This window comes from Pholis gunnellus (genome assembly GCF_910591455.1).
Source record: "Pholis gunnellus genome assembly, chromosome: 12".
Lineage (NCBI taxonomy): Eukaryota > Metazoa > Chordata > Actinopteri > Perciformes > Pholidae > Pholis > Pholis gunnellus.
In genome coordinates, this window is record NC_136539.1 from 24,440,142 (window position 1) to 24,457,855 (window position 17,714).

A 17,714-nucleotide genomic window follows, 5' to 3' on the forward strand; every position below is an offset into this window, starting at 1 on the left:
GCAGTGAACTCACCAATAGGATCCAGGGCAACCACACCCTCAGTGGCCCTGCTTGGCCTTCCAAGGCCAGCCATGTTCATGGCCATCACCCTGAACTCGTACTCTAGTCCCTCTATCAGGCCGGTGACTCTGCACTCCTTCACTCTCAGAGGAGTCTTGCTGGCACGTTTCCACATCAGACTGTTCCTCTCCTTAAACTCCACATGATATCCTACACAGGACACAAAATCAGTTGGTCACGATTACTGCTGTCTGCTATTGGCTCATGCTTAACTACAAACTGATCTGCATCACAGTCTGTTACCAGTTATTGGGGAACCACCGGTGTCCTTTGGATCAGCCCACGTCAAGATGGCTAACTCGTGGCGGATGGTCACTATTTCTGGAGGAGCAGGCGCCTCGGGCACATCTGGAGGAAGCAGAGGAAGAGAAATTAACAAAGAAATTAACAAACCACAGAAAAATCTTCACATAACGCTTTACTTTGTCTTCATGAGGTTGTTACCCTTACATTCTTTCACATGTAACAGTATTCATCTCTATAATTTCTATTAAAACTTTGTCCCTTAAAAACACTAACTAGTAACTGACAGACTATAACAGACACGTGACCGCCTCAGTAGTAGTGAGGACTGTGATACTCACTGAATGGATGCTGGGCGATGACTGGGTCGGACCTCAGATACTCTCCAATCCCATACTTGTTCTCAGCAAACACTCTGAAGATGTACTCTACTCCATCGTGGAGCCGGATCACCCTCATGGTGGTCTTCTGGATGGCCGAGGCCACCGTGGCCCACTTGTTGTCCGATGTCCTCCTCCTCTCCACGATGTAGTTGGACACCTCCGCACCACCGTCGTCTTTGGGCGGCGCCCACTCCAGGGTGATACCGTCAGCGGTGATCTCTTCAAACTTAATGGGTCCGGTGCAGATGCCGGGCTTGCCGACCACCTTCAGCTGGAACTTGCATTCGTTGGAGCCGCCGTTGTTCCTGACGTGGATGTTGTAGGTGTCGGCGTCTCCTCTCTGGCAGTCTCTGATCAGCAGGGTGGTGACGCCGTGAGACGCCTCCAAGCACATTCGGCCGGTGTCGCCGATCACCACGTCGCCCTTCTTCCAGGTGGCGGTGGGGAGAGGCACTCCGGTGATTGGGATGTTGATACGTGTGGTGCTGCCCTCCTTCACCGTGCAGCAGCCGTCATGCAGAGCACTCAAGTTGCAGTCAGGCAGCACTGAAAAACAAAGGAATTTATATATATATAATTTATAACAGAAAATATTTAAAGACAAAACATTGACTACAAACTTAACTAAAACAACATCTGGCATGATGGGGGAGTTGGACTGATTTCTTACCAAACTGGTCCTTGGCGACAACGGCGAGCTCGGTGGGTGGTCCCTCTCCGGACTCATTGAGCGCCTTGACTCTGAACAAGTACTCCTTGCCCTCAGTCAGCTCGCTGATGGTGTGCGAGGAGGTCTTGCCCTTCGTGATCTGCTTCCACTTCTGCTCGCCTTCACTCTGCTCCAGGATGTAAGCGGTGACGTGGCTTCCACCGTCGCTGATGGGCTTCTTCCAGCCCAGGACGACCGAGTCCTTGGTGGTCTTTTGGGCTCTGAAGTCCGTCACTGGACCAGGTTGCTCTGAAAGGGGAGGACGGATGAGTTAAGACCGAAAGTAGACTGTAGATTTGAATTAAATTTGTAGCTTTTGATATATTGTGATATTATGATTAAAAACGTACATATATGGTGATTATTTAATTTAATGATTCGACCTAAATGTGACCACTTTTACATAAATAAAGGATTTACTACGTCGCTGGACTGGGAAGGACAAATCTAAAAACCTGGTGATGCCCTCTGTTAGAGTTGAGTCCTCTAATACTGATTATACTTTGATATACTTTACTGGACTCTGCTGTATAAAGAAACAACAGAGACTTGTAGCTACCTGAGGCTCGGACGCTGCCGGCGGTCTCGCAGCCCTCCCCGATCCCGTAGGCGTTTTCGGCCAGTACTCTGAAGCAGTAGGCCTGTCCGGCCTCCAGGTTGGTGATCCTGTAGGAGATCTTGCTGCAGTCCGTCGCCACACAGGTCCAGGCCTTCCTCTCGGCCAGACGTTTCTCTACGATGTAGCTCTTGACGGGGCTGCCGCCGTCGATCAGCGGGGCATCCCAGGTGATGCTGGCGTGGCTCCTGGAGGTCTCCTTCACAATCAGGTTCATTGGCGGTCCAGGAGAATCTGACGGGGGAAGGAGAGGCAACATTTCTGGTTTAGAGCTTTTGTTAACTGAACCGAGGTACAAATCACGTCGTAGATTACATGACGGGAGAGAAGAGTCGGAGCTTCAGCAGATTTATTTTTGCTTTTTGGCAATTGTATCATTTTTAATAATCTATCTTAAGCAATCATATTGCTCAGAATTTAACATATTGTGATACTACTTTTTACACAATCTAATTTCACTTCTGGTGATCTGCAGGTGAAAAGACGTGGACAGCAAAGTTAAATCAGGTTAGATATCGAGACATATTTAAATTAATTTTTGACCAGCCCTGCCCTGAACTCTATTTATGAAAATAACTCTTCAACCATTCAATTTATCTTGATTTTAACCTCGATTTCTTTTCACCTGTAACGTACCAGATGCATGCTTACTGGGGTGTGTGCGCTCCATTTCATCTCCCTCATTGTGTTTCCTATTCTCTTACCGAGGACCTTCACCACGATGGTGTAGCTCTTGGAGCCGCTGCTGTTCTCCAGCGACAGGACGTATTTGCCAGCGTCGTATCTGGTAACGTCCTCGATCAGCAGCAGGGTGTCCCACTCCGACGTCTTGATCAGCACGCCCTGCCTGTCCCTCAGGGTGGCGTCCACCTTCGTCCACGTCACCTTCGGTGCCGGGCGTCCCCTCAGGGGGACGTAGAGCCTCATGGTGACACCGGCTCGAAGAACCAAAACCTTTCTGAGGTCGGCGTCCAGCTCAGCTTCAGGAGCGACTGGAGGACAGACAGAGGATCGCTTGATAATCAAACCTTTACTGTTAAATCATTAGTTATATTCTTTACTCATCTGACGATGTGTTGTTATCTGTTTTCTCAGGCTTTTAGCAGGAGGAAGTGACTTTCTGCAACCAATTACAAGGCTGCTGCGTTAGCCAGCAGATAGTTCATCAAGTTCACCAAAACTATTATTCCTGAAAATACATATTTATGCAAAAGCTGCTTGACTGAAATGAGTGATGATGCACTATGAAATATCCTGATATAGGAAATGAAACACTGAGGTAGAAGATTTCTATGAAGCTAAATGATTCTGTAGACTGTCTCAATCAATGATTAGCAACAACATTGTTTTTGATGCATTAGTAGAAGCCGGGTCTCTGACACCCTGCACAGCTGGGAGGTCTCAATAAGCTTTTACATGATTCATGAAACATCTGATTCTCTCAATGACGTCAAAGTGAAAATACTTGATTTAGAGGATTAAATAAAATAAAGTATAACGATCAGTTGAGGGACGTACTCAGGATGTCCTTGGCCATGTGGTTTCCAGGGACCTCGCTGGGTTCGCTGAAGCCGATCTTGTTGACGGCGAGGACTCTGAACTGGTACTCGGCGTCGTCCATCAGGCCCGACATCACGAACTTGGTGGACCTGAGCTTTTTCGGGATGTTGCACTTGGTCCAGTGCTCAGCGTCGGCCCGCTTGTACTCGACCAGGTAGCCGATGATCTCACAGCCTCCGTCGTACGCTGGTTTGGTCCAGCTGAGGCTGATGGAGCTCCTGGTGGAGTCCACCATCTTGGGGAACGCAGGTGGGCCGGGAGGATCTGGAGAGTTATAGCGACACGTTTGTTATTATTCTCACATTTATGGAACAACATTTCTTTTTATGAGCCATCCGCTGACTGTTTGAACTCACAGACGGGGTCGACAGCCAGGGCAGCGTTGGACGCGTCACTGGGTTTGCCCAGACCGGCCTTGTTCATGGCGATGACTCTGAACTCGTACTCGGAGCCCTCGGTCAGCTGAATGGCCTTGATGGTCCTGTCGATGACCGGCCGGCGGTTGACCTTAGCCCAGGTCAGCTCAGTGGCCTCGCGTTTCTCCACCATGTAGCCGAGGATGGTGGCCTTGCCGTCGTTGGCTGGGGCCTTCCAGCTCACTGTCATGGAGTCTTTAGTAATGTTGGTGATGACCGGTGGCTCGGATGGACCGGGAACATCTGAAGGAAGAAGACAAGGTCATGACCATCAGAGTTTGAGTTTGTCTCATCTCACCAACAAGCAAAATGTGCTGCCTGGACATTCTGAACTCTTGCCCACACTAGATGGTTAGAAATGAAGAGAAGTCTTTAGAAAAGATGCTCATCAAATCATACTTGACACATGATTGTTATCATGCATCTGCAGAGACAAGTTATAGGAAGTTTAATTAGTCCGTAATGTTTATAATTCACTGTATTTGGTACTTTTAAAATAGACCTCTGCCTCCAGTGGCCTTAGCTATAGTGGTCTGGACGTACCATACGGGTTCTTGACCATGACGGGGTCGGTTGAGATGTGGTCTCCCGTGCCGTACTGGTTCTCAGCACTGACTCTGAACTCGTACTCGTGGCCCTCGATGAGTTTCTCCACTGTGCAGTCGGTGACGTGTCCATGGATGTTGGCGGAGACCAGCGCCCAGTTGGGCCTGCTGGTCTCACGCTTCTCGATGATGTAGTTCATGATCTCAGAGCCGCCATCTGCAAGCGGGGGCTCCCATCGCACCTTCACACGGTCAGCAAACACCTTAGTAATTTTCACTGAGGCTGGAGGGCCCGGTTTGTCTGCAGGGGAAAGAGTCGGAGATTACTTTGTTTATCTGTACACATAAAATACAAAATACTACATTAATATAATCTAACTTACCGAGAACCTTGACCTTGATGCTGGCGTACTTAGAGCCATTGATGTTCTCAGCGATGATGGTGTAGTCTCCAGACTCCTTCCTGGTGACGGAGAAGAGCTCCAGCAGGTGGACATGTTTCTTCTGGACCATCTTCATTCCCTCAACGAGTACCAGAGGCACTCCGTCTCTCTTCCAGCTCACCTTCGGCAGCGGCTTGCCGAACACCTCGGCATCCAGGAATATGTTCTCTCCGGCTTTCACCACGATCAGGTTATTCATGTTGATGCCCAGTTCAACACGAGGAGGAACTGCACAGGAGAAGAAGAGAGAACAGTCATCATCATAGGTCAATCATCTTATTTCTCATTCACAGTTGTCCTTGCTGTGTGGAGGTGTACCGTTCTGTGCAATGACAGAGATGGGGTCGGACAGCTCGGACGGCTGGCTGACGTTGATGGCGCTCTTGGCGATGACTCTGAACTGGTACTCCTGGCCTTCGTCCAGGCCGCTCACCACGAAGCTCTCCGTCTGGATGTTCATGCAGTTAGCGTTGCAACGCGTCCACTTCACTCCTGGAAGCTTTGTATACTCCATGTAGTAGCCAATCAACTTGCTGCCTCCGTCATGCTTGGGGCGGCTCCAGACTAATGAGACCGAGTGTTTGGTCACATCCATGGCCTCGGGTTTGCCTGGTGGGTCTGAATAGAAAGAAACAAAGAGTCGTCGACTCAGTTATGCTGTCTGAACAAAGAAGAAGGTTGAGTGAACAAGAACCTGGTAAGATCTCTGGAAGTAAGATGTAATATTTAGGCCTTTCAAGATAAAAGAGCCTCTTTTAAGAAACTGGTTAAGAAAAATAACAACAAACAAAACACCATTTTAGTCGTTATGCTCCCATGGAAGTGGAATCTGTAGTTCTGCTTTCTTATTCTATCATGTTACAAATATATATCATGTTGAAATCAATCGTACCAATATCAGTCCTAGCGGTGATCAGGTCTGTCTGTTTGCAGGGTTTGCCCTGTCCAGCCAGGTTGAGCGCTGACACCCTGAAGGTGTACTCCAAGCCCTCCATCAGCCCACTGCAGGTGTACTGGGTGGCTTTGACCAAGGACTCATTGGCCTTCACCCACAGAATGCTGTTTCTCTCCTTCTTTTCAATGCAAAAGCCAGTGATGGGGGAGCCTCCGTCGCTGCTGGGATGCTCCCAGGACAGGATGACGAACTCCTTGTTGACTTTGTTGATCTGCAGGTTTCTGGGTTCGCTGGGAGGATCTTTGGGCAAAAAAAATTGAAATTGTTAGTACATAGTGTGATTGCTGTAATATCGATGACATGTAATGTTTTGGCTCGCACTCACCAAATGGATATTTGGCAATCATCTTCTCAGAGTAGATGGGCGCAGAGACGCCAAACCTGTTCTCAGCACGGACTCGGAAGCCGTACTCTTTGCCGTTTGTCAGTTTGGTCACTCTAATGCTGGTTTTGGTGCAGGATGTGCTTATGGGGATCCAGTCACCCTGGCTGACGTCACACTTCTCCACAATATAGTTGGTGATGTTGCTGCCGCCATCCTCCTGTGGGGAGTTCCAGAGGAGCGTGCAGGCATCAGTGTCCTGTTCGGTGATCTCCAGAGGAGCTTCAGGGGGTCCAGGGATGTCTGCAGAGACCCAGAGGAAGAGGTATTAATGTAAACGAACACACCTGTTATTCAGCAGTCACATTGTAAGTATCATCTGTATCTTTTCAGTTGAGAACCAGCAGCTTTAGCAGCGTCTGTTGTTCAAACTGACCCATGACGGTGACTTTGAGAATCTGGTTGATCCTGCCGGTGCTGTTCTCAGCAGACAGGCTGTAGTAGCCGCTGTCGCTTCTCTTCACATTCTTTATGATAAGCGTGCAGGTCGTCGGCGTCTTTACGACCAACAGGCGGTCGGAGGTCAGCACGTCCTCGTTGCCCTGCTTCCACTTGCAGAAGGGAGAGGGTTTACCTGCGACAAGGGCCTCGACCACCAGCTTTGATCCAGCTCTCACCATCACAATGTCAGGCATGATGAGCTTAGGAGCCACTGGGAGGAACAAGAAACACCAAAAGTTACTTCAAGTTGAATGTTTGCGTGATTGGGTAAGACTAGTCTGAGGTAGCTTAGGTCTACTCACTGAGCTGCTCCTTGACCTCAAACACTCCCTCTGCCTCTCTGGCCAGACTGACTCCCACTGAGTTCCTGGCTGCCACTCTGAACTTGTATTTCGTTCCTTCCTTCAGACCGACCACCACGATGGTCATGTCTTTGACCACAGAGTACGGTGTCCACTTGTCCCCGGGAGCACCGTCCGCCTGGTAGTCCACCACATAACCGTTGATCTTGGCTCCTCCGTCTCGGAGTGGCCTGAGCCAGCCTAACGTGGCGCTAACCCTGGTAATCTCCAGCACGTCCATTTTCTTCGGAGGGTCCGGCTCACCTGAGTGCGACACAAAGCGGGTGTTAGGAAGAATACAAAAATGAAGGAACAACAGAGGAACACATGGGTTTGACATGCTAAACCTTGTTCACACAGTCTGTGGTGACACTCACTGATTGGGTCAACAGCCAGGTAGGACTTGGGCGAATCCTGAGGAACTCCGATGCCATACTTGTTGCAGGCTGTGACTCTGAAGTAGTACTCGATGCCAGGCGCCATGTTGGTCACCTTGAAGCTGGTCTTCTTAAGCTCCTCTGTGCACTTGTTCCAGGTCTTCCTATCCACCTCCCGTTTCTCCACAATGTAGTTGGTGATGGGGCTACCGCCATCATTATCTGGCGGCAACCAAGTCAGCTGAGCTGACGTCTTGGTGATGTTGGTTCCCTCCAGGTCGCCAACGGGACCGGGAGTATCTGCAGAGGACGAATTTAGGAATCACTGTGATCATACAGTTTCCTTAAAGGCAAGTGCTGTAAAAATGTAGTTTGTCATTATTGTGTTTCTCACCGAGGACTTTGACGCGGACATACACAGCTTTCTCTCCAGCTGAATTAGACAGAGACAGGCAGTATCTCCCAGAATCCTCTCTGGTGCTCTCAGGGATGACCAGGAAGGACATGGTGTCGACCTGGTCCACATGACCTCGGCGGATCACACTGTCCACACCCACACGCTTCCAGGTAACCTTGGGGGCGGGCCTTCCTCTGATCACAGCGAACAGCCTGATGGGACAGCCGGCCCTGACAGACAGGCCTTTCCTCAGACTGGCGTCCAGGTCGATCTCTGGAGCCTCTGTTGCCATGGAAACAAATTGATGTAAAGATTATTAGTGAACATTTACCATGTTGTGTAATACAATGGCCAGCACAGCCTCTGGTGGCTTTAGTAGTCGTCCATTCTTACCCAGGACCTCCTTGGGAGAGACGGCCTCCTTCAAGTAGGCGTGACGTCCCCAGCCCACCTGGTTTTGGGCGGACACCTTGAAATCGTACTCCTGCTTCTCGTCCAGCTGGCCGATGGTGAACTCGGTGTGCACCAACGGGCCATGGGTGTCAATTCTCTTCCAGCCCTCTGAGGGCTTCTCAGGGTCTGCCTCACTTTTCAGCCTCATGTCCAGGCTGTAGTTGATGATGGGGGCACCACCATCATACACGGGTTTAGACCAGGACAGGGTGATAGAGGTCTTGGTGCTATCGCCCACCTTCAGGCCTGCAGGGGGGCCAGGGGGCTCTGTAGGAAGAGACAGTAACTCAAAGTTCAATAAAAAATACTTAAACCTGAAGACACAAGGGAGAGGCCGTTCAAGTCCATCTGGAACAGGTTCAGCTTCCTGAGGTTTACACGTTATCTGATCTGAGCACAAATCTCAAGAACATTTTTGAAGACGTAAACTGAACTGTGACAGCAACTTCACACTCACCGATGGGATCTTTGGCTGCAACGGGTCTGCAGGGTTTGCTGGGATCTCCCAGGCCGACCTCGTTCTCAGCCTTCACCCTGAACTGGTATTCGTGGTTGGGAATCAGGTTGGTGACTTTCATGCGTCTCTCAGTGATGGGGCTCTTGGTGCATGGCACCCAGCGCACTGCCCTCTTCTCCTTCCTCTCCAAGATGTAGCCGGTGATCGACTTTCCTCCGTCATTCTCAGGAGGAGCCCAGACAACGGTCATCTCATCTTTACTCACCTGCATCATGAAAGTATCAACAGTGTGACTACAGCTAGGTTGTTTACTACTACTGGTACCAAGACAAGATACCAGGCTGAAATATCTTTCACGTGTGCCAAATTTAGGAAAATCCTTAATACAGGGAGTCTTTTACTTACCTTGGTGACGTCAGGAGCCTCAGGGGGTCCAGGTTTGTTGAACTGAGTCTTGACAGTGACAGGCTTGCTCTCCATGGCGGGGCCGGTTCCCATCTTGTTCTCAGCCCTTACTCTGAAGATGTACTCGTTCCCCTCCATCAGACGGATGACGTTGCAATATGGTGTCACCACAGAGGCTGAGTACGTGGACCAGACCATCCTCCTGGTCTCGCATTTCTCTAGGATGTAACTGTCGACTTCACAACCTCCATCGTCCTCCGGAGCGTCCCACACCACTCTGCACTTGTCGGAGCCTATGCCAGTGATTCTGAGGTTCCTCACTGCGCCGGGAACGTCCAGGACATTAACGTTGGCGTATGCCGTGAAGGTGCCGACCGAGTTGGTGGCAGTGATGATAAACTTTCCAGTGTCACTGCGTCTGGACTTGGTCATAAGGAACTTAGAGTAGTCAAGCCCAGTCTCATAGCTGATTCTTGGGTTGTCTCCGACAGCCTTGTCTTTCATCCATTTGACCTCAGGCTGGGGCTTTCCTCTCAGGCCGGCCTCCATCCTCACCGACTCTCCGGCCTTCACTGTCAGAACTCCGGCCAGCTTCAGGTCAAGGACGGGCTTCTGGAGCTCCTCCCTCACGATAATATCGGCAAGCTTCACCCAAGCACTCTCACCTCCTTCATTGACAGTCTGCACCCTGGATAACAAATGATAATAATTACGAGCTATTATTATTAGTTTGTGCATTACTCAAAAAACCTTTAAAGTAAGAACGCAGTAACTTACCTGAAGGTGTACGTCTGGTTTTCCACGCACTTGTCAGCCAGGAAAAAGGTGTCAGTGAGCTTGCCGGTGCTTAGTTTCTCCCACTCCTCTGCATCTTTGACTTTGCACTCCAAGTTGTAGGAGATGTTGGGACTGCCGCCATCGTAGTCAGGCTTCCTCCATCTCAGATAGACGTGGTTCTTACCAATGTCAGTGGCTCTGAAGTTCTCAGGCTCACCGGGCTTCTCAATGGGGTCGATGGCCAGCAGAAGGGTCTTGGTCTCCACACATGGTCCCGGGCCCATCTTGTTCTCAGCACAGACACGGAACAGGTACTCGTGGCCTTCCATCATCTTAGCCTTGATCTTGCGATTGGTGCAGTGGGAGGTGATCATAGACCACATGCAAATGCTGGGCTCACGGCTCTCCACAATGTAGTTGGTGATCTCGGATCCACCATTGTCCTTAGGGGCCTCCCAGTTGAGCATACATGAGTCCTTGGTGACATAGGTTGTGTGCAGGTTCTGGCAGTGGTTGGGTCTGTCTAGCACATTTACTGTGATGGTGCAAGAGGCCTCGCCGCCCTCATTTGAAACCTTCAGGATATATTTGCCGTGGTCATCTCTTGTGGCCTCCTTGATCCTCAGGTGGACCACAGGGAAGTTCTGAATGATGGTGACACGTTTGCTGTTCTCCTGAACTACCTCTCCCTTTGACCAAAGCACTTCTGGGTCAGGCCGGGCCTTGATGTACCCGATGATATTGATGTTGTGTCCAACCCGCACGGTAAGGTGACCGCGACAAGTGACGTCCATCTCTATCTCTGGAGGGATCAGGATATCCTGAGCAGTAATGGATTCTGGGATTTCTCTGGGCTCTCCATCTCCGATCATGTTTGAGGCATAGACTCTGAATCTGTATGTCACGCCCTCCTCCAGACCCTTCACCCTGTAGGCCAACTGCTTGATGAAGTCATCCAGGTTCACTTTTTTCCATTCTTCAGTATCTGCCTTCTTCATTTCCACAGTGTAGCCCATGATGGGCGTGCCTCCGTCTTTGTTGGGTTTACTCCACACCAGGTCAGCGGTGGTCTTGCTGTAATCTCTAACTTTGGGATTGACAGGGGGGCCGGGGACAGTGATGGGCCTGCAGGGCTTGCAGAGGTCAGAGGTGAGAGACGGGCCGCTGTAGCCAACAATATTCTCAGCAAACACTCTGAACTCGTACTCATTGCCCTCAAACAGTCCCAGGACTCTGTACCTCAGGTCCTTACATGGTGTCTTGTTGACACGGATCCATTTTCCTCCCTTGTGTCGGCGCTCAATGATGTAGCCGGTGATCTGGCTGCCACCATCAGACAGGGGCATGGTCCAGCCGACTGTAACAGAATCCTCTGAGATATCAGAGGGCTGTGGCTTACCAGGCTGGCTGGGCGGCAAAAAGGAGTGTTCGGCAACAGTGGGCTTGCTTTCCAGAGGAGCGCCAATGCCCATCTTGTTCTCAGCACGAATGCGAACCACATACTCCACTCCCCTCTGGAGGCGGCTGATGTTGAGCTTGGTGGCAAGGCCGACTGAGCCCACACCTCCCCAGGTCTCCTTGGTGGACTCTCGCTTCTCCACGACGTAGTTGGTGACAGGGCTACCGCCGTCGTCCTTAGGAGGACGCCATTCAATCATCATGGAGTCCGGAGTGACCTCGAGGATGTTGGCAGGTCCAATGGGAGCAGCGGGAACATCCAGGACAGTGACGTTCAAGGCCACCGTCTTGGATCCAGCTGGGTTGGACACAGTGAGCAGGTAGGTGCCCGTGTGGTTCCTGGTGCACTCATTAATGCTGAGCACAGTGGAGAAGTTGTCAGTTTCAACCTTGACGTTAGCCTCGCTAGTGATCTCCTCTCCATCGATGGACCACTTGGGAGTGGGAATGGGTATTCCTCTCATGATGGCCGGCAGCCTGATGGTGGTGCCGGCTTTTACGGTGATGCCGTCGATGAGCTTGACGTCCACCTCGACAACTGGAGGCACTGTGGACATACAGACAGAGGAGGTTACCCCACGCTGCTATACTCAAGTTAAAAGACAATGAAATATTCACGACCAACAGCTTACCAAATACAGATGCTACTATGGCATTTCTCTGCCTTGAATACAAACATTGTTGATGCCAAATACCATTTCAAGGCACATTAGTTTGCTGATGTTGAGAATAATAAGAACTAAATCTGCACCAATATTGGTGAACCTCATTTTAAATTAGTAAAACAGTGAAATTCTCCATTTACAAATGTATTATATATGATCCAGCATAGAATTCCTCTGATAGAGGTGATATAGAGTGCTGGGGTTTTGTCCTGTAGCTCACCCAGTTTTTCCTGGCAGAGGATAGGCACAGTGGTGTCGGGTCTGCTGAGGCCAATGGCGTTCTCAGCCCTCACTCTGAAACGGTAGGTCTTTCCTGCCTCAAGGCCAGTCACATGACTCTCTGGGATGCTAACAACCTTCCACTCGTCCCAGTCCTTCACTCCCTCTTCCTGATACTCCACCAGGAAGCCTGTGATCTCACTTCCCCCGTTGCGGTCGGGCCAGTTCCAGACCAACCACACCTCAGTCTTATCCACGTCATCATGGTGCAGGTCTTTAGGCGGACCAGGAGGGACTGGAGGGATGGACGAAAAAACAATTAGGTTTGAACTGGTGAATTTGAGCATTCATGAGATTGAATCACAATAGTTTTTTTTTTTTTTAATAACAAATACTTTTGAGGACAGAACATTGAAAATGTTGGCTCCAAATCTCTGAAAATACTTTTAGCCAGAAACAAACCCAATGACGAGTCAAAATGATATGATAGTAGCATTAACTTTGAGTATTTTTGTTGTATTTATTTATTGTTTTAAAACACTCTGTGATCTAATCTCAGTACAATATAATACTCATTAACTGTGCTGTTACTCACAGAGTGGGTTCATTGCCTTGATGGCCTTTCGCGTCACGACGTATTCGCTGCGGCCGTACTGGTTCTCAGCAGCGACTCTGAACTGGTAGGACGTTCCCTCCGTCAGGTTCTTCAGCGCCATGCTGCGTTTCTTGGACGTGGAGCAGACAGGGACCCACTGAGTTGATTGGAGGTCTTTCTTCTCCACCACAAAGTTAGTAATGCGAACACCGCCGTTGTCCTCTGGGTCCTTCCAGGACAGGTAGGCAGAGTCACTCCGGACGTCAGACACCCGGAGGTGCTGGATGGGACCAGGTTTGTCTAAAAAAAACAACAACATATAAGGAATATCACAAAACTGTCTTAACTTTTCATTCAATTCAATATCTGGTAGATTGCTGCCACAGACAAGGACAGGGGCCGACTGCAGCGTATCATCTGCTCTCTTTAGGAGACCTCCAGGACCTTTAAACCTCCAGGACACTGAGGCAGGCACAGAAGATAGTGGTGGACCCGTTTTGATCTCTTTGAACCGCTCCCCTCATGCCACAAATCATGTTTCTTCCCGACTGGATCAACAAGGCATCCATATTTCTCTTTTTATCGTAATTATTTTCCTTTTATGTTCTTACTTTGCCTGTATTTTTATTTGCACTTAATATATTTAATGTATGCAGTAAACGGCAGAACCCTTGTAGGTGAATAACACACTTGGCAATGAACCTTATTTTGAAAATGACATAATGTATCAAATATATGACAGTGAAGACTGACTATCCTCCCCAAACACAGACAGAAGTGCTGAACAACACTCATGTAGCTAAAAACCGTTGATCCATTTCTTACCGAACACCAGCACAGTGCAGATGGCGGTCTTGGATCCAGCTGGGTTCTCCACAGTTAGGGTGTAGTCTCCACAGTCGCCACGGTTACAGAACCTCATCTCCAGCTTGGTGCCCGTCAGGCTGGTCTCAATTTCGGTCCTGGTGGGCACCTCGGCGTCGTTCTTCTGCCAGGCGACGGTGGGGAACGGGACACCAGTGATGGTGGCCATCAGAGTGATGTGAGTGCCAACCAAGGCCTTCACCTCTCGGGTCATTGCAGCATCAAGAATCAGCTCTGGGGGCTCTGGGGGGACGGACACCGTGATATCACATTGGTACACAGCAGTTCTTAAACCAGCGTTGGTTCAAATAGGACTCAACCACAGTTATGCCGACTCACCAAGTCTGTCTTGCACTTTGATTGGCTCCTCCAAGTTAGTTGGGTCGGACTCTCCGGCAGCGTTGACCGCCATGACTCTGAATCGGTACATAACACCATCGTCGAGGTTGATCACCTTAAACTTGGTGTCCTGGCAGGACTCTGGAGTCTGGTTCACCTGAGGACAGCGGCAGGACAAGAGTTCAATATCACAAAGGTCACGGTGTCCTTGAACCAAACGGGTAAATCCTCAGTAATTGGACAAGCTCCTCACCTTGGACCACTCCTCCTCTCCAGACTTCTGGAACTCCAGCAGGTATCCGAAGATCTTTCCTCTGCCGGTGTCGGTGGGCGGCTTCCAGGACAGAGTCACCGATTCCTTGGTGAAGTCGATGACCTGGAAGTTCACCGGTGGACCAGGTTTCACTGTTGCAAAGGACACGGAGGAATTCTTGTTGTGAGCGGGATACAGTGACAGCAATAAGATGAAGTGTTGTTGTCAAGAGCGGGACTTACCTATGGGGTCTTTGGCGAATACGGGTTTGGTCGGTGGGCTCGGGTCTCCGGCTCCCACGATGTTCTCAGCGCTGACCCTGAACTCGTACTCGCAGCCCTTCAGCAGCTCCGTCACACAGTACACCACCTTCGGATGGATTCTCTCCGTGTTGCAGCGAACCCATCTGAAAAGGAAGCATGTTCAGGTTTTACTCTGCAGCCTGACCGTTTCAGATCTGATGGGGTTTGTGAGGAGGAAACAAAAGCTGGAATCCTTTGACCATGTTCAACACAAGCTTCTCCAATGTGAGGATTTGCAGCTGTTCTCTGTTTTATATCTTTGTGAACTGAATCTCTTTGGGTTTTGGACTGTTGGTCGTACCAAACAAGATATTTGAAGACTTTACTTTCCTGACATGTTTCAATTGATGAATCAGCAATTTTAACAGATTACTTGGTAACACAAATACTCCATTAAAATACGCCAATGATACCCAACAATTCAGTGGTGATCAGCTCACAACCATTGAGATGTTTCAGACGAAAAGAGGTTCAGCCTCAATGGTTGCTTACAGTGAAACTTTAACCTCTTAAATCCAGCTGTTGCTGGTGGGCTCGGGCTGAATGATGCTTCTTGTCCTGTGATGTGGACACTAACACTGGCGGCATTCCTTTACCCTCCAAAACCACAAAGGTTTCTAGTGCCGTGTGTTCTGTGTACCTGTGGGCCATGGTCTCCTTCCTCTCCACGATGTAGCCTGTGATTGGTTTCCCTCCGTCAGCAGGAGGTTCCCAGCTGATGAGGGCGGAGTCGTGGTAGACCTCCTTCACTCTGGGCTGTTTGGGAGCGTCGGGCACCTCTGCAAAGGAAACAAAGTCCCACAGATCAGACACACTACGGGATTCGTCATCCTCTGCATCGTCTTGAATGTTTCCTGTGTGCAGGTGTGACTCACTGAAGATGTCCCGGGCCTTGGACTCTGCAGACAGAAGAGGCTCGCTGACGCCGTAGATGTTTTCGGCCATGATCCTGATGATGTAATCGCGACCCTCGATCAGCTTCGGCACCTGAAGCAAAAGACAGCGGGAGTCAGTTCTGAGGACGGCTGCATGTGTTTAGACAACGTTTCAGAACTGTTCTGTTCATTTGAATGTTAACGGTTTTATTTCCATATATGTATTGCAATGACCCGTCATTCATTTAGTCTCATTGTCTGTGCAGAGAATACATCGTTACACTAAATAAAACCATTTCTATCTCTAAGATCAACATCTGGAACGTGATCTGTGTTCCAGTTGATTCTTTGAGGTTATTTATAAAGTGTTGACAGCTGTGACGAGAAAGAATTAGTTTTTGTCTTAATTGTCATTTCCTCGCTGATCTTCTGTTTAACGTAATTGGTCGATCGTACCTCGAGGTTGTAGGAAAGGTCTTTGTGTTGGTGTATATGTGTATCTGTATATGTTATCGTTGTACTTTGACTGATTAAACACAGCATGTATATTAGACTTCATGACTCAGGTTTTGGTGACAGATATCAGCTGTGTGTCTTTTCTTGTTGGTCGTTTAATTAGTTCAAACTTTGTTAAATCTTTTCCTTCGAGCACTTCAGCAACGATCCTCCCACCTTGCAGGTGGTCCTGGTGCAGGACGAGGTGACGGGCATCCAGAGGTCTCTGTTGGTGTCTCTCTTCTCGATGATGTAGTTGGAGACGGCGCAGCCTCCGTCATCCAGAGGAGGGTTCCAGGAGATCACCATGTAGTTCCTGTAGACCTCGTTGAACACCACAGGGCCCTGCGGAGGCTGAGGACGGTCTGACAGGAGGAAGGATTCATACAGGTGAGTCATTCATGTGGGTATGAACATGCCAACCAGCTCAGAGCTCTGTGTTTCCTGACTATCTTCATTTCTAGTCTGCATCTTGTTACTGGGTCCAGTTCTTTCTTTCCCTGCAATGTTAGACTCTGATAATCCTGTTCTTTCTATCTCTACATGCTTCAAGCAGCGACTCACCGACCACGGTGATGGTGCAGATTCCTGTGCGAGTTCCGGCGGCGTTCTCCACGTTGACGCAGTAGCGTCCGCTGTGTTCCCTCTTGGCCTTGCTGATGCTGAGGCTGAGGTGGCGTGCGGTGCTGTGCAGGGCGATCTCGTCGTCTGCTTTCAGCTCCTCGTCGTTCTTCGTCCAGGCGACAGCCGGGGCCGGTTTGCCGCTGTAGCGTCCCGACAGCGTGCACATGTCTCCGACCTTCACCATCATCTTGTCCCTGAAGTCCAGGTCCAGGGTGGGGGGTTCTGAAGGGGGACACATTGAAATGTTAAGGTTTGTTATGGCCTATATTTTCAGTATCGCAGCATCTTGAGTTTTTCATCAAATAATAAGATGTTGTGGCGTCACTCACCAAGCTCGTCCTTGCACTGGACCGGTTTGGTGGCGAAGGATGGTTTTCCCCGTCCCACCTGGTTGACGGCAGAGACTCTGAACTCGTGGCTCGAGCCGTCCTTCAGCCCCGTCAGCGTGTACTTCTTGTCCATCAGCTTGGTGTCTCCGCCTACTCGCGTGAAGCTGTCCCGGCCGACCATGCGGCTCTCGAGGACGTACTCCGTCACCTCGGCGCCGCCATCGTACTTTGGCGCTCTCCAGGAAACCGAGAGGGAGTCCTTGGTAACGCCGGTGATGAACAGGTCCTCTGGACGCTCCGGGACGGCTGGAGAACACAAACATGTGAGACGTATTAAAGGACATAGTAGTAACTACTTTCTGCTTTAGTCTAAAGTCTGTACTTTAGGTTCGAGTCGGACATTTTTAACTATGTTGGTAATTATGTCAAAATTGACATTACGTTCTTTCTTTTTACGGGTCCCATAGTTTTAAATAAATGTCCAGAAAGTAACTGATATTTAGATCAAAATGCATTAATTTAAAGGAAAATAGACACAAACTAGAGAATATAGTTTTTAAACAAAAAATATTAAAGATTTACTTTTGGAAGTTTCATCTCAAACGACTCAAATGAGTATTTTAGAAAAACTTCTAAATGTTGCACAGACATGTTCACAGGTCTTTACTACGGAGCCGGGGGAGATTTAAGTCATAAATCTACAAGAAAATAACTGAAATCAGTCGTTTTCTTATG

At 49.4% G+C, this 17,714-nt stretch overlaps 1 protein-coding gene across 1 annotated transcript in view; it reads right to left on the reverse strand.

Moving 5' to 3' along the window:
* Positions 1-17,714, reverse strand: part of ttn.2 (titin, tandem duplicate 2) — a 202,061-nt gene that overhangs the window by 47,847 nt on the left and 136,500 nt on the right. Inside the window, exons 175-206 of the mRNA XM_079170044.1 lie at positions 16,980-17,285; positions 16,591-16,872; positions 16,204-16,391; positions 15,532-15,643; positions 15,297-15,435; positions 14,597-14,760; positions 14,355-14,506; positions 14,102-14,258; positions 13,724-14,005; positions 12,899-13,198; positions 12,305-12,598; positions 9,962-11,966; positions 9,185-9,872; positions 8,780-9,044; positions 8,263-8,589; positions 7,867-8,151; positions 7,473-7,772; positions 7,057-7,359; positions 6,690-6,965; positions 6,257-6,556; positions 5,869-6,171; positions 5,295-5,594; positions 4,917-5,204; positions 4,532-4,834; positions 3,929-4,231; positions 3,531-3,836; positions 2,717-3,004; positions 1,956-2,246; positions 1,358-1,645; positions 646-1,233; positions 305-409; positions 14-211 (exon numbers count right to left, since the gene is read on the reverse strand). Coding sequence (XP_079026170.1) covers positions 14-211; positions 305-409; positions 646-1,233; positions 1,358-1,645; positions 1,956-2,246; positions 2,717-3,004; positions 3,531-3,836; positions 3,929-4,231; positions 4,532-4,834; positions 4,917-5,204; positions 5,295-5,594; positions 5,869-6,171; positions 6,257-6,556; positions 6,690-6,965; positions 7,057-7,359; positions 7,473-7,772; positions 7,867-8,151; positions 8,263-8,589; positions 8,780-9,044; positions 9,185-9,872; positions 9,962-11,966; positions 12,305-12,598; positions 12,899-13,198; positions 13,724-14,005; positions 14,102-14,258; positions 14,355-14,506; positions 14,597-14,760; positions 15,297-15,435; positions 15,532-15,643; positions 16,204-16,391; positions 16,591-16,872; positions 16,980-17,285 — 10,686 coding nt within the window. The remainder of the gene's footprint in view (positions 1-13; positions 212-304; positions 410-645; positions 1,234-1,357; positions 1,646-1,955; positions 2,247-2,716; positions 3,005-3,530; positions 3,837-3,928; positions 4,232-4,531; positions 4,835-4,916; positions 5,205-5,294; positions 5,595-5,868; positions 6,172-6,256; positions 6,557-6,689; positions 6,966-7,056; positions 7,360-7,472; positions 7,773-7,866; positions 8,152-8,262; positions 8,590-8,779; positions 9,045-9,184; positions 9,873-9,961; positions 11,967-12,304; positions 12,599-12,898; positions 13,199-13,723; positions 14,006-14,101; positions 14,259-14,354; positions 14,507-14,596; positions 14,761-15,296; positions 15,436-15,531; positions 15,644-16,203; positions 16,392-16,590; positions 16,873-16,979; positions 17,286-17,714) is intronic.